This window comes from Vicugna pacos, chromosome 18, assembly GCF_048564905.1.
Source record: "Vicugna pacos chromosome 18, VicPac4, whole genome shotgun sequence".
NCBI classification, from domain to species: Eukaryota; Metazoa; Chordata; class Mammalia; order Artiodactyla; family Camelidae; genus Vicugna; species Vicugna pacos.
The window spans coordinates 6,816,175-6,831,870 of NC_133004.1; the positions used below are offsets into that span (position 1 = coordinate 6,816,175).

Below are 15,696 nucleotides of genomic sequence, written 5' to 3' on the forward strand. Positions count from 1 at the left end.
TCACTGGAGTGCTACCTCCAGAGTGCCACAAAGCATCCAACACTGCCTGCTCTTCGGACACTGTAAGTTTCCAAGTTGGAGAAGGCTGCTGGCTGGTGAGGCATTCTCTCGCACATCTCTGGTTGGGTGATGTGAGCTGAGAACACAAGAATTGGCAGACAGTAACTAACCACGATCACGTCCATTTCTGGAACACTCATGGAGGATTTTACACCTATGCTAGTGGAATACATTATTTCATTTAGTTTTCCCAACAATCATAATTAGATTTTATCACCTGTATTAAAAAGGAAACTGTCAAAGCGAGTGACGTGCAGACTTTGGACTGGAACACGGTTCTTTCTGATCCCTGTCTCTGTTCCCTCCCCGGTCTATCCTTGCAAGTGACCAGGAGACTCTTCCTCAGTCTTGAGTTTCCCTCTGATGTTACCGCTCTCTTTGTTTCTAAGAGAGGAAAACAAGTCTAAACTTACTTTCCAGTTGGAAATGGAATGGAGAGTTAACGTTGGAAGCCGGGAGAATCTGTCCTGTGATGAAGTGGTCTCCGAGCCACTTCCACTGGGATGTCACATCACTGTCTGGGCCCCTTGCTCAGCCTGTGCACAGGTGACAGCGCAGTTGTGCCGAGCAGTCCTCCCGGACAGGGCAGTGGGTTGGAAATGAGTTTGGGGATTTGGTTTCATTACACAAGTTCCTGAGGGCCTTGACCTGGCACTTCGAGTGGGAGCATTCCCTGTCCCACAGACTGTGCTCTGGGCCCGTGCAGACCTGACGTGGCCTCAGCGTGAGTCTCAGGGCCCGTGGTGATGAGGAGCATTTTAGCCCAGGGTCTGCCGGAGGCTCTGAGACTACTGGGCTGTGGGACTTTGTCCAGGATGATAATAATTCCTCCCCGAGTTTCAGATTTCCTTGCCTGTGAGCCGGGGTAATAGTTGTTTCTGAGATGATTGTAATGATTCAGTAACGGGCGCAGCATGTGCTGACAGGTAGCTGGGTGCTTTAGGAGCAGAAGTCGCAATCACTCTGTCAGCCTCTCCCTGTGCGCTCTGTGCTTTGAGAAGTTGTGTGTTTGGTGAAAGTCCCGCCCAGACCCTAGGGTCTAGATGAACTGTTGTTCCTTTACTTTCCCTTCCTTTTCCTCTTTCCCTTCTCTGTGTCCCATGTTTAGGTAGCAGATTCCTCTATTTCAGGGAATACGGGCTTTTCTAGTAAAGGGACAGGTGGAATGCGGAGAGGTGGGGCCCAGAGGGGGTCTGGAGTGTCTGCACAGTGCTGCTTCCCTGCGTTTCTGCATCCGGTCCCATCAGTGCACTAAGTCAGCCTTCCTCTTCCTTCCTGTGTCATCGGGTCTCTGTTTTAAGGGAAAACCATTTTTATGCGTCTTTTTTCACTTACGTGTTTCATTCAGATGCTTGTTGCTTTTCTCCCTGTGCTTCAGCGTTCCGAGGAGAGAATTCAGCCGTGCAGCATCCTCTCCGAGCTCTACGAGTTGATCGGCTTCCACTGCAAGTCCACCTTCTTCAAGCGGGTGGCCCCCGTGCGGCACGCGGCCCCCGGCATCCCAGAGCCTGGCGGGAAGGCCTGCTCCCGACTCCTCCTGCAGACGCTTCCTGGCTACAGTCTGTCGCTGGACCTGCAGGACTTCAGCAAATGTGTTGGAACTAAAACATTGCTTCAGCCCCATTAACCATGCCTGGTTTGGGCCCTGCTGTCCTGCCTCATCAGGGTGAATTTTGATTCATTTAGAACAGGGCTCAGCAGACTTTTCCTTTCAAGGGCTTGGGGGTAAATATTTCAGGGTCTGAAAACCTCCTGATCTCTGGTGCAGCTGCTCAGCTCTGCTGTTTAGATGCCAGAACAGCCAGACAGTCCACACACCCATAGAGCTTTATTAACAGCGGTGGCTGGGGCTGGATTGGGTGTAAGAACTGCAGTTTGTCCCCACAGCCTCCTCAATATTTAAACCTGCAACAGAGTGTACATTTGTGACAATGGGTGAACCTACACTGACACGTCATCATCACCCATAGCCCATACTTGACACTAGGATTTACACATTGTGTTGTGCACTCTGTGGGTTTGGACAGATGTACAATGACATGTATCCACCATCACAGCATCATACAGAGTCGTCTGTCTTAGTGACCTTAAAATGCTCCATGCTGCACCTCATTCATTGCTCTTTCCCCTCTAGCCTCTGGCAGCCACTGATCTTTCAGTCTCTGTGTTTTTCCCTTTCCCAGAACACCATACAGTTGGAATCAGACAGTTGCTGAAACTTCCCAGATTGGCTTCTTTCACTTGGTAATATGCATTTAAGGTTCCTCCATGTCTTTCCATTCCTTGATAACTCATTTCATTTTAGCACCAAATAATAGTCCATTTTCTGGCGGAACCACAGTTTATTTATCCATTCACCTACTGAAGAAGAGCTTAGTTGCTTCTGAATTCTGTTGAGTATGAATAAAGCTGCTATTAACATCTGTATGCAGATTTGTGTGTGAACATAAGTTTCCATTTAATCGAGTAAACACCAAGGAGCACAGTTGCCAGATCAGATGTTAGAATTACGTCTAGCTCTGTAAAAAATTGCCAGAACATCATCCAAAGTACCTGGGCCATTTTTCATTCCCACCAACAATGCATTAAAATTTCTGGTGCTCCACATCCTTGCCAGCATTCGGTGCTGTCAGTGTTCTGCATTTTGGCAGTTCTGACAGGTGTGCAGTGGTATCTCGCTGTTTCAGTCTGCATCCCCTTGATGACAGGTGCTGTGGAGCATCTTTCCAAAGGCTTCTTTGGCATCTAGATTTCTTCTTTGATGAGGTGTGTTTTCAGGCATTTTGCTCATTTTTTAATCAGGTTATTCATCCTTCTTGTTGAGTGTAAAGAAATTTTGGTATATTCTGGATTTCAGCCCTTTATCAGTGTGTCCCTGCCTTTCACCTGCAGTGCCAGAGTTGTCCTTTGGGTCTCAGTGGAGTGTTAGATCTTCAAAGAGATTCCCTGTCTTCCCTCAGCCTAAATACTGTCCTTGTATTTTTCACTTTCATTGACTCATTTTGTTCTTTTTAAATAGCATTTCCCATAATTTGTAAGTACATAAAAGAGAAAAGGGCAATGATTGAACACCGCCTGCCCCACCAGGCTGTGTGCCCTGTGAGAGCAGAGGCCCTGCCCCACTCACCGTTTCCCATGACAGCACATGGCACATGTCCATGTAAAAGTGTGTAAAGTGGGGCCAAACCTGATGAGCAGCTATGACGACATGTGTTGTCTAACATTTATTGAGTAGACTTTGTTTCTGATCTTAATTATTAAATCATATGAATGAAACTTGGTTGTTTGGAAAAATAAAACAACAAAGCACACCTCAATGTGATTGGTAATTTCTATTTAGATTTCTGACCCAGGAGGGGATGTTCACCATCATTTTGTGGAGGAGGTTGGGGAGGTAAAGTAAGAGAGTGAGATCAAATAAAGTAAAAATGATAACTGTCAGTTGGCTTTATTTTCACTGACATAAAAGGTACTTTAAACCCTATCTCAGCTGTTGTTCTGTGGTTTTAAATATTTCTCATAGAATTAAATGGAAGCCCACTAAACCCTGAAAGGGAAATTGTGTGCTCAAGTCTGAAAAATGTGTATGTCTATTTCTTGAGATGCACATTTCCCTACTGGTTAAAGAAATTCGAGGCAGGAACACAACAGTGCACGGTGTGTGTCTGCCGGATTCACAGAATGCTCAGTGTCATTTTCATTTTCTTCTGTTGCAGTTTATGACGGTTTTCCATGAGATATATTGCTCAGCATTTTCCTGAATGAAGGATTGAATTTTCCACAGGAAATCTAATGACAGAGAGTGACAAGGCACATGGGTTTCCCATAAAGGAATAGTTGACGTAATAAACTCGCACTATGGTGAACTTTTTTAATAAAAGCCAGTTGAAAATTTTATCACTAGGTCATATGGCACAAATACGTCTTAAGAAAAAAAGATTCAAATTTCATAGAAGAAGCAGTTTGAATGAAGTAGAAATTATGATTTGTACATTATTTGTTGTTAGAACTTATACTCAGTCTTATCATAATAGTATGTGGTAGGAACAGGATAATTATTTATTTATTTAAAAAAAATACACTAGATGCTATTTGCCCCATACTTGATGAGGCAGTGCTGTGCTTAGTTAAGTTGGGCCATTTAGAAATCAAAGCTAGGTTTCCCGGACATTGATTTCAGCGCCTTTAACTTTTCTATATCTCTTATTTTGTGTCGGCTTATGGTCCATACATATATATGGGGAGGTACAAGCTCCAACTCGGTTTTACAGTGAAAACGGCAGGCACTTCAAACCGGCACTAGGAAACAGACTGAGAAACCAAAGTAAGTCTTTCTCCTGCAACCCGTTCCCTTTGTGCTGGATGAACGAACGTCTCTCCACATGCTCAGTTCTGAGAGATATGTGTGTGTGAAAGCCGTCCTTCACCTAGCTTGAAGGGAACACGAAATTTCTCTTCAGTTGCCAACTCCACTCCATACATATATATGGGGAGGTACAAGCTCCAACTCGGTTTTGCAGTGAAAAAGTCAGGCACTTCAAACCAGCACTAGGAAACAGACTGAGAAACCAGAGTAAGTGTTTCTCCTGCAACCCGTTCCCTTTGTGCTGGATGAACGATCGTCTCCCCACATGCTCAGTTCTGAGAGATAAGTGTGTGTGAAAGCCGCCCTTCACCTAGCTTGAAGGGAACACAAAGTTTCTTTTCAGTTGCCAACTCCACTCCATACATATATATGGGGAGGTACAAGCTCCAACTCGGTTTTACAGTGAAAACGGTAGGCACTTCAACCCGGCACTAGGAAACAGATTGAGAAACCAGAGTAAGTGTTTCTCCTGCAACCCGTTCCCTTTGTGCTGGATGAACGAACGTTTCTCCACATGTTCAGTTCTGAGAGATAAGTGTGTGTGAAAGCTGTCCTTCACCTAGATTGAAGGGAACACAAAGTTTCTTTTCAGTTGCCAACTCCACTCCATACATATATATGGGGAGGTTCAAGCTCCAAATCGGATTTACAGTGAAAACGGCAGGCACTTTAAACCGGCACTAGGAAACAGTCTGAGAAACCAGAGTAAGTGTTTCTCCTGCAACCCGTTCCCTTTGTGCTGGATGAACGAACGTCTCTCCACATGCTCAGTTCTGAGAGATAAGTGTGTCTGAAAGCCGTCCTTCACCTAGCTTGAAGGGAACACGAAGTTTCTCTTCAGTTGCCAACTCCACTCCATACATATATATGGGGATATACAAGCTCCAACTCGGTTTCACAGTGAAAACGGCAGGCACTTCATACCGGCACTAGGAAACAGACTGAGAAACCAGAGTAAATATTTGTCCTGCAAACCGTTCCCTTTTTGCTGGATGAACGAACGTCTCTCCACATGCTCAGTTCTGAGAGATAAGTGTGTGTGAAAGCCGTCCTTCACCTAGCTTGAAGGGAACACGAAGTTTCTCTTCAGTTCCCAACACCACACCATACATATATATGGGGAGGTACAAGCTCCAACTCGGTTTTACTGTGAAAACGACAGGCACTTCAAACCGGCACTAGGAAACAGACTGAGAAATCAGAGTAAGTGTTTCTCCTGCAACCGGATCCCTTTGTGCTGGATGAACGAACGTCTCTCCACATGCTCAGTTCTGAGAGATAAGTGTGTGTGAAAGCCGTCCTTCACCTAACTTGAAGGGAACACAAAGTTTCTTTTCAGTTGCCAGCTCCTCTCCATACATATATATGGGGAGGTACAAGCTCCAACTCGGTTTTACAGTGAAAACGGCAGGCTCTTCAAACCGGCACTAGGAAACAGACTGAGAAACCAGAGTAAGTGTTTCTCCTGCAACCCGTTCCCTTTGTGCTGGATGAACGAACGTCTCTCCACATGCTCAGTTCTGAGAGATAAGTGTGTGTGAAAGCCGTCCTTCACTTAGCTTGAAGGGAACACAAAGTTTCTTTTCAGTTGCCAACTCCACTCCATACATATATATGGGGAGGTACAAGCCCCAACTCGGTTTTACAGTGAAAACGGCAGGCACTTCAAACCGGCACTAGGAAACAGACTGAGAAACCAGAGTAAGTGTTTCTCCTGCAACCCGTTCCCTTTGTGCTGGATGAACGAACGTCTCTCCACATGCTCAGTTCTGAGAGATAAGTGTGTGTGAAAGCCGTCCTTCACCTAGCTTGAAGGGAACACAAAGTTTCTTTTCAGTTGCCAACTCCACTCCATACATATATATGGGGAGGTACAAGCCCCAACTCTGTTTTACAGTGAAAACGGCAGGCACTTCAAACCGGCACTAGGAAACAGACTGAGAAACCAGAGTAAGTGTTTCTCCTGCAACCCGTTCCCTTTGTACTGGATGAACGAACGTCTCTCCACATGCTCAGTTCTGAGAGATAAGTGTGTGTGAAAGCCGTCCTTCACCTAGCTTGAAGGGAACACAAAGTTTCTTTCAGTGGCGAACTCCACTCCATACATATATATGGGGAGGTACAAGCTCCAACTCGGTTTTACAGTGAAAACGGTAGGCACTTCAAACCGGCACTAGGAAACAGACTGAGAAACCAGAGTAATTGTTTCTCCTGCAACCCGTTCCCTTTGTGCTGGATGAACGAACGTCTCTCCACATGCTAAGTTCTGGGAGATAAGTGTGTGTGAAAGCCGTCCTTCACCTAGCTTGAAGGGAACACAAAGTTTCTTTCAGTGGCGAACTCCACTCCATACATATATATGGGGAGGTACAAGCTCCAACTCGGTTTTACAGTGAAAACGACAGGCATTTCAAACCGGCACTAGGAAACAGACTGAGAAACCAGAGTAAGTGTTTCTCCTGCAACCCGTTCCAATTGTGCTGGATGAACGAACGTCTCTCCACATGCTCAGTTCTGAGAGATAAGTGTGTGTGAAAACCGTCCTTCACCTAGCTTGAAGGGACTCAAAGTTTCTTTTCAGTTGCCAACTTCACTCCATACATATATAAGGGGAAGTATAAGCTCCAAATCGGATTTACAGTGAAAACGGCAGGCACTTCAAACCGGCACTAGGAAACAGAAAGAGAAACCAGAGTAAGTATTTCTCCTGTAACCCGTTCCCTTTGTGCTGGATGAACGAACGTCTCTCCACATGCTCAGTTCTGAGAGATAAGTGTGTGTGAAAGCCTTCTTTCACCTAGCTTCAAGGGAAAACAAAGTTTCTTTTCAGTTGCCAACTCCACTCCATATATATATATGGGGAGGTACAAGCTCCAAATCGGTTTTACAGTGAAAACGGCAGGCACTTCAAACCGGCACTAGGAAACAGACTGAGAAACCAGAGTAAGTGTTTCTCCTGCAACCCGTTCCATTTGTGCTGGATGAACGAACGTCTCTCCACATGCTCAGTTCTGAGAGATAAGTGTGTGTGAAAGCCGTCCTTCACCTAGCTTTAAGGGAACACAAAGTTTCTTTTCAGTGGCCTACTCCACTCCATACATATATATGGGGAAGTACAATCTCAAAATCTGTTTTACAGTGAAAACGGCAGGCTCTTCAAACCGGCACTAGGAAACAGACTGAGAAACCAGAGTAAGTGTTTCTCCTGCAACCCGTTCCCTTTGTGCTGGATGAACGAAAGTCTCTCCACATGCTCAGTTCTGAGAGATAAGTGTGTGTGAAAGCCGTCCTTCGCCTAGCTTGAAAGGAACACAAAGTTTCTTTTCAGTGGACAACCCCACTCCATAAATATATATGGGGAGGTACAAGCTCCAACTCGGTTTTACAGTGAAAACGGCAGGCACTTCAAACAGGCAGTAGGAAACAGACTGAGAAAACAGAGTAAGAGTTTCTCCTTCAACCCGTTCCCTTTGTTCTGGATGAACGAACGTCTCTCCACGTGCTCAGTTCTGAGAGATAAGTGTGTGTGAAAGCCGTCCTTCACCTAGCTTGAAGGGAACACAAAGTTTGTTTCAGTTGCCAACTCCACTCCATACATATATATGGGGAGGTACAAGCTCCAACTCGGTTTTACAGTGAAAACGGCAGGCACTTCAAACCGGCACTAGGAAACAGACTGAGAAACCAGAGTAAGTGTTTCTCCTGCAACCCGTTCCCTTTGTGCTGGATGAACGAACGTCTCTCCACATGTTCAGTTCTGAGAGACAAGTGTGTGTGAAAGCCGTCCTTCAGCTAGCTTGAAGGGAACACAAAGTTTCTTTTCAGTTGCCAAGTCCACTCCATACATATATATGGGGAGGTACAAGCTCCAACTCGGTTTTACACTGAAAACGGCAGGCAATTCAAACAGGCACTAGGAAACAGACTGAGAAACCAGAGTAAATGTTTCTCCTGCAAACCGCCCCCCTTTGTGCTAGATGAACGAACGTCTCTCCACATGCTCAGTTCTGAGAGATAAGTGTGTGTGAAAGCCGTCCTTCACCTAGCTTGAAGGGAACACGAAGTTTCTCTTCAGTTGCCAACTCCACTCCATACATATATATGGGGAGATACAAGCTCCAACTCGGTTTTACAGTGAAAACGGCAGGCAATTCAAACCGGCACTAGGAAACAGACTGAGAAACCAGAGTAAATGTTTCTCCTGCAACCCGTTTCCTTTGTGCTGGATGAACGAACGTCTCTCCACATGCTCAGTTCTGAGAGAGCAGTGTGTGTGAAAGCCGACCTTCACCTAGCTTGAAGGGAACACAAAGTTTCTTTTCAGTTGCCAACTCCACTCCATACATATATATGGGGAGGTTCAAGCTCCAACTCGGATTTACAGTGAAAACGGCAAGCACTTCAAACCGGCACTAGGAAACAGTCTGAGAAACCAGAGTAAGTGTTTCTCCTGCAACACGTTTCCTTTGTGCTGGATGAACGAACGTCTCTCCACATGCTCAGTTCTGAGAGATAAGTGTGTGTGAAAGCCGTCCTTCACCTAGCTTGAAGGAACACGAAGTTTCTCTTCAGTTGCCAAATCCACTCCATACATATATATGGGGAGGTACAAGCTCCAACTCGGTTTTACAGTGAAAACGGCAGGCACTTCAAACCGGCACTAGGAAACAGACTGAGAAACCAGATTAAGTGTTTCTCCTGCAACCCGTTCCCTTTGTGCAGGATGAACGAACGTCTCTCCACATGCTCAGTTCTGAGAGATAAGTGTGTGTGAAAGCCGTCCTTCACCTAGCTTGAAGGGAACACAAAGTTTCTTTTCAGTTGCCAACTCCACTCCATACATATATATGGGGAGGTTCAAGCTCCAACTCGGTTTTACAGTGAAAACGGCAGGCACTTCAAACCGGCACTAGGAAACAGACTGAGAAACCAGAGTAATTGTTTCTCCTGCAACCCGTTCCCTTTGTGCTGGATGAACGAACGTCTCTCCACATGCTCAGTTCTGAGAGATAAGTGTGTGTGAAAGCCGTCCTTCACCTAGCTTTAAGGGAACACAAAGTTTATTTTCAGTTGCCAACTCCACTCCATACATATATATGGGGAGGTTCAAGCTCCAAATCGGATTTACAGTGAAAACGGCAGGCACTTTAAACCGGCACTAGGAAACAGTCTGAGAAACCAGAGTAAGTGTTTCTCCTGCAACCCGTTCCCTTTGTGCTGGATGAACGAACGTCTCTCCACATGCTCAGTTCTGAGAGATAAGTGTGTGTGAAAGCCGTCCTTCACCTAGCTTGAAGGAACACGAAGTTTCTCTTCAGTTGCCAAATCCACTCCATACATATATAAGGGGAGGTACAAGCTCCAACTCGGTTTTACAGTGAAAATGGCAGGCACTTCAAACCGGCACTAGGAAACAGACTGAGAAACCAGAGTAAGTGTTTCTCCTGCAACCCGTTCCCTTTGTGCTGGATGAACGAACGTCTCTCCACATGCTCAGTTCTGAGAGATAATTGTGTGTGAAAGCCGTCCTTCGCCTAGCTTGAAAGGAACACAAAGTTTCTTTTCAGTGGCCAACTCCACTCCATACATATATATGGGGAGGTACAAGTTCCAACTCGGTTTTACAGTGAAAACGGCAGGCACTTCAAACCGGCACTAGGAAACAGACTGAAAAACCAGAGTAAGTGTTCCTCCTGCAAACCGTTCCCTTTGTGCTGGATGAAAGAACGTCTCTCCACATGCTCAGTTCTGAGAGATAAGTGTGTGTGAAAGCCGTCCTTCACCTAGCTTGAATGGAACACAAAGTTTCTCTTCAGTTGCCAACTCCACTCCATACATATATATGGGGAGGTACAAGCTCCAACTCGGTTTTACAGTGAAAACGGCAGGCAATTCAAACCGGCACTAGGAAACAGACTGACAAACCAGAGAAAGTGTTTCTCCTGCAGACCGTTTCCTTTGTGCTGGATGAACGAACGTCTGTCCACATGCTCAGTTCTGAGAGGTAAGTGTGTGTGAAAGCCGTCCTTCACCTAGCTTGAAGGGAACACAAAGTTTCTTTTCAGTTGCCAACTCCACTCCATACATATATATGGGGAGGTTCAATCTCCAACTCGGATTTACTGTGAAAACGGCAAGCACTTCAAACCGGCACTAGGAAACAGTCTGAGAAACCAGAGTAAGTGTTTCTCCTGCAACACGTTCCCTTTGTGCTGGATGAACGAACGTCTCTCCACATGCTCAGTTCTGAGAGATAAGTGTGTGTGAAAGCCGTCCTTCACCTAGCTTGAAGGAACACGAAGTTTCCCTTCAGTTGCCAAATCCACTCCATACATATATATGGGGAGGTACAAGCTCCAACTCGGTTTTACAGTGAAAACGGCAGGCACTTCAAACCGGCATTAGGAAACAGACTGAGAAACCAGAGTAAGTGTTTCTCCTGCAAACCGTTCCCTTTGTGCTGGATGAACGAACGTCTCTCCACATGTTCAGTTCTGATAGACAAGTGTGTGTGAAAGCCGTCCTTCAGCTAGCTTGAAGGGAACACAAAGTTTCTTTTCAGTTGCCAAGTCCACTCCATACATATATATGGGGAGGTACAAGCTCCAACTCGGTTTTACACTGAAAACGGCAGGCAATTCAAACAGGCACTAGGAAACAGACTGAGAAACCAGAGTAAGTGTTTCTCCTGCAAACCGCCCCCCTTTGTGCTAGATGAACGAACGTCTCTCCACATGCTCAGTTCTGAGAGATAAGTGTGTGTGAAAGCCGTCCTTCACCTAGCTTGAAGGGAACACGAAGTTTCTCTTCAGTTGCCAACTCCACTCCATACATATATATGGGGAGGTACAAGCTCCAACTCGGTTTTACAGTGAAAACGGCAGGCAATTCAAACCGGCACTAGGAAACAGACTGAGAAACCAGAGTAAGTGTTTCTCCTGCAACCCGTTTCCTTTGTGCTGGATGAACGAACGTCTCTCCACATGCTCAGTTCTGAGAGAGAATTGTGTGTGAAAGCCGACCTTCACCTAGCTTGAAGGGAACACAAAGTTTCTTTTCAGTTGCCAACTCCACTCCATACATATATATGGGGAGGTTCAAGCTCCAACTCTGATTTACAGTGAAAACGGCAAGCATTTCAAACCGGCACTAGGAAACAGTCTGAGAAACCAGAGTAAGTGTTTCTCCTGCAACACGTTCCCTTTGTGCTGGATGAACGAACGTCTCTCCACATGCTCAGTTCTGAGAGATAAGTGTGTGTGAAAGCCGTCCTTCACCTAGCTTGAATGGAACACAAAGTTTCTCTTCAGTTGCCAACTCCACTCCATACATATATATGGGGAGGTACAAGCTCCAACTCGGTTTTACACTGAAAACGGCAGGCAATTCAAACCGGCACTAGGAAACAGACTGACAAACCAGAGTAAGTGTTTCTCCTGCAACCCGTTTCCTTTGTGCTGGATGAACGAACGTCTCTCCACATGCTCAGTTCTGAGAGATAAGTGTGTGTGAAAGCCGTCCTTCACCTAGCTTGAAGGGAACACAAAGTTTCTTTTCAGTTGCCAACTCCACTCCATACATATATATGGGGAGGTTCAAGCTCCAACTCGGATTTACAGTGAAAACGGCAAGCACTTCAAACCGGCACTAGGAAACATTCTGAGAAACCAGAGTAAGTGTTTCTCCTGCAACACGTTCCCTTTGTGCTGGATGAACGAACGTCACTCCACATGCTCAGTTCTGAGATATAAGTGTGTGTGAAAGCCGTCCTTCACCTAGCTTGAAGGGAACACAAAGTTTCTTTTCAGTGGCCAACACCACTCCATACATATATATGGGGAGGTACAAGCTCCAACTCGGTTTTACAGTGAAAACGGCAGGCACTTCAAACCGGCACTAGGAAACAGACTGAGAAACCAGAGTAAGTGTTTCTCCTGCAAACCGTTCCCTTTGTGCTGGATGAACGAACGTCTCTCCACATGTTAAGTTCTGAGAGACAAGTGTGTGTGAAAGCCGTCCTTCAGCTAGCTTGAAGGGAACACAAAGTTTCTTTTAAGTTGCCAAGACCACTCCATACATATATATGGGGCGGTAAAAGCTCCAACTCGGTTTTACACTCAAAACGGCAGGCACTTCAAACAGGCACTAGGAAACAGACTGAGAAACCAGAGTAAGTGTTTCTCCTGGAAACCGCCCCCCTTTGTGCTAGATGAACGAACGTCTCTCCACATGCTCAGTTCTGAGAGATAAGTGTGTGTGAAAGCCGTCCTTCACCTAGCTTGAAGGGAACACGAAGTTTCTCTTCAGTTGCCAACTCCACTCCATACATATATATGGGGAGGTACAAGCTCAAACTCGGTTTTACAGTGATAACGGCAGGCAATTCAAACCGGCACTAGGAAACAGACTGAGAAACCAGAGTAAGTGTTTCTCCTGCAACCCTTTTCCTTTGTGCTGGATGAACGAACGTCTCTCCACATGCTCAGTTCTGAGAGATAAGTGTGTGTGAAAGCCGTCCTTCACCTAGCTTGAAGGGAACACAAAGTTTCTTTTCAGTTGCCAACTCCACTCCATACATATATATGGCGAGGTTCAAGCTCCAACTCGGATTTACGGTGAAAACGGCAAGCACTTCAAACCGGCACTAGGAAACAGTCTGAGAAACCAGAGTAAGTGTTTCTCCTGCAACACGTTCCCTTTGTGCTGGATGAACGAACGTCTCTCAACATGCTCAGTTCTGAGAGATAAGTGTGTGTGAAAGCCGTCCTTCACCTAGCTTGAAGGAACACGAAGTTTCTCTTCAGTTGCCAAATCCACTCCATACATATATATGGGGAGGTACAAGCTCCAAATCGGTTTTACAGTGAAAACGGCAGGCACTTCAAACCGGCACTAGGAAACAGACTGAGAAACCAGAGTAAGTGTTTCTCCTGCAACCCGTTCCCTTTGTGCTGGATGAACGAACGTCTCTCCACATGCTCAGTTCTGAGAGATAAGTGTGTGTGAAAGCCGTCCTTCACCTAGCTTGAAGGGAACACAAAAATTTCTTTTCAGTAGCCAAATCCACTCCATAAATACATATGGGGAGGTACAAGCTCCAACTCGGTTTTACACTGAAAACGGCAGGCACTTCAAACCGGCACTAGGAAACAGACTGAGAAAAAAGAGTAAGTGTTTCTCCTGCAACCCGTTCCCTTTGTGCTGGATGAACGAACGTCTCTCCACATGCTCAGTTCTCAGAGATAAGTGTGTGTGAAAGCCGTCCTTCCCCTAGCTTGAAGGGAACACAAAGTTTCTTTTCAATAGCCAAATCCACTCCATACATATATATGGGGAGGTACAAGCTCCAACTCGGTTTTACAGTGAAAACGGCAGGCACTTCAAACCGGCACTAGGAAACAGACTGAGAAACCAGAGTAAGTGTTTCTCCTGCAACCCGTTCCCTTTGTGCTGGAAGAACGAAAGTCTCTCCACATGCTAAGTTCTGACAGATAAGTGTGTGTGAATCCGTCCTTCACCTAGCTTGAAGGGAACACAAAGTTTCTTTTCAGTTGCCAACTCCACTCCATACATATATATGGGGAGGTACAAGTTCCAACTCGGTATTACAGTGAAAACGGCAGGCACTTCAAACCGGCACTAGGAAACACCCTAAGAAACCAGAGTAAGTGTTTCTCCTGCAAACCTTTCCCTTTGTGCTGGATGAACGAACGTCTCTCCACATGCTCAGTTCTGAGAGATAAGTGGGTGTAAAAGCCGTCCTTCACCTAGCTTGAATGGAACACGAAATTTCTCTTCAGTTGCCAACTCCACTCCATACATATATATGGGGAGGTACAAGCTCCAACTCGGTTTTACAGTGAAAACGGCAGGCACTTCAAACCGGCACTAGGAAACAGACTGAGAAACCAGAGTAAGTGTTTCTCCTGCAACCCGTTCCCTTTGTGCTGGATGAACGAAAGTCTCTCCACATGCTCAGTTCTGAGAGATAAGTGTGTGTGAATCCTTCCTTCACCTAGCTTGAAGGGAACACAAAGTTTCTTTTCAGTTGCCAACTCCACTCCATACATATATATGGGGAGGTACAAGTTCCAACTCGGTATTACAGTGAAAACGGCAGGCACTTCAAACCGGCACTAGGAAACACCCTGAGAAACCAGAGTAAGTGTTTCTCCTGCAAACATTTCCCTTTGTGCTGGATGAACGAACGTCTCTCCACATGCTCAGTTCTGAGAGATAAGTGGGTGTGAAAGCCGTCCTTCACCTAGCTTGAATGGAACACGAAATTTCTCTTCAGTTGCCAACTCCACTCCATACATATATATGGGGAGGTACAAGCTCCAACTCGGTTTTACAGTGAAAACGGCAGGCACTTAAAACCGGCACTAGGAAACAGACTGAGAAACCAGAGTAAGTGTTTCTCCTGCAACCCGTTCCCTTTGTGCTGGATGAACGAACGTCTCTCCACATGCTCAGTTCTGAGAGATAAGTGTGTGTGAAAGCCGTCCTTCACATAGTTTGAAGGGAACACAAAGTTTCTTTTAAGTTGCCAACTCCACTCCATACATATATATGGGGCGGTACAAGCTCCAACTCGGTATTACAGTGAAAACGGCAGGCACTTCAAACCGGCACTAGGAAACAGACTGAGAAACCAGAGTAAGAGTTTCCCTGCAACCCTTTCCCTTTGTGCTGGATGAACGAAATTCTCTCCACATGCTCAGTTCTCAGAGATAAGTGTGTGTGAAAGCCGTCCTTTACCTAGCTTGAAGGTAACACGAAGTTTCTCTTCAGTTGCCAACTCCACTCCATACATATATATGGGGAGGTACAAGCTCCAACTCGGTTTTACAGTGAAAGCAGCAGGCACTTCAAACCGGCACTAGGAAACAGACTGAGAAACCAGAGTAAGTGTTTCTCCTGCAACCCGTTCCCTTTGTGCTGGATGAACGAACGTCTCTCCACATGCTCAGTTCTGAGGGATAAGTGTGTGTGAAAGCCGTCCTTCACCTAGCTTGAAGGAAACACGAAGTTTCCTTTCAGTTGCCAACTCCACTCCATACATATATATGGCGAGGTACAAGCTCCAACTCGGTTTTACAGTGAAAACGGCAGGCACTTCAAACCGGCACTAGGAAACAGACTGAGAAACCAGAGTATGTGTTTCTCCTGCAACCCGTTCCCTTTGTGCTGGATAAACGAACGTCTCACCACATGCTCAGTTCTGAGATATAAGTGTGTGTGAAAGCCGTCCTTCACCTAGATTGAAG

The 15,696-nt window shown here is 45.8% G+C and overlaps 2 protein-coding genes across 2 annotated transcripts in view; both read left to right on the forward strand.

Moving 5' to 3' along the window:
• LOC140686882 (trafficking protein particle complex subunit 9-like) overlaps positions 1-1,948 on the forward strand; it is a 592,436-nt gene extending 590,488 nt beyond the window's left edge. The window contains exon 7 of the mRNA XM_072942047.1: positions 1,439-1,948. Within this exon, the coding sequence (XP_072798148.1) occupies positions 1,439-1,687 (249 nt within the window). The 3' untranslated portion in view covers positions 1,688-1,948. The remainder of the gene's footprint in view (positions 1-1,438) is intronic.
• Positions 1-15,696, forward strand: part of LOC140686901 (trafficking protein particle complex subunit 9-like) — a 548,774-nt gene that overhangs the window by 201,207 nt on the left and 331,871 nt on the right. The window lies entirely within an intron of this gene.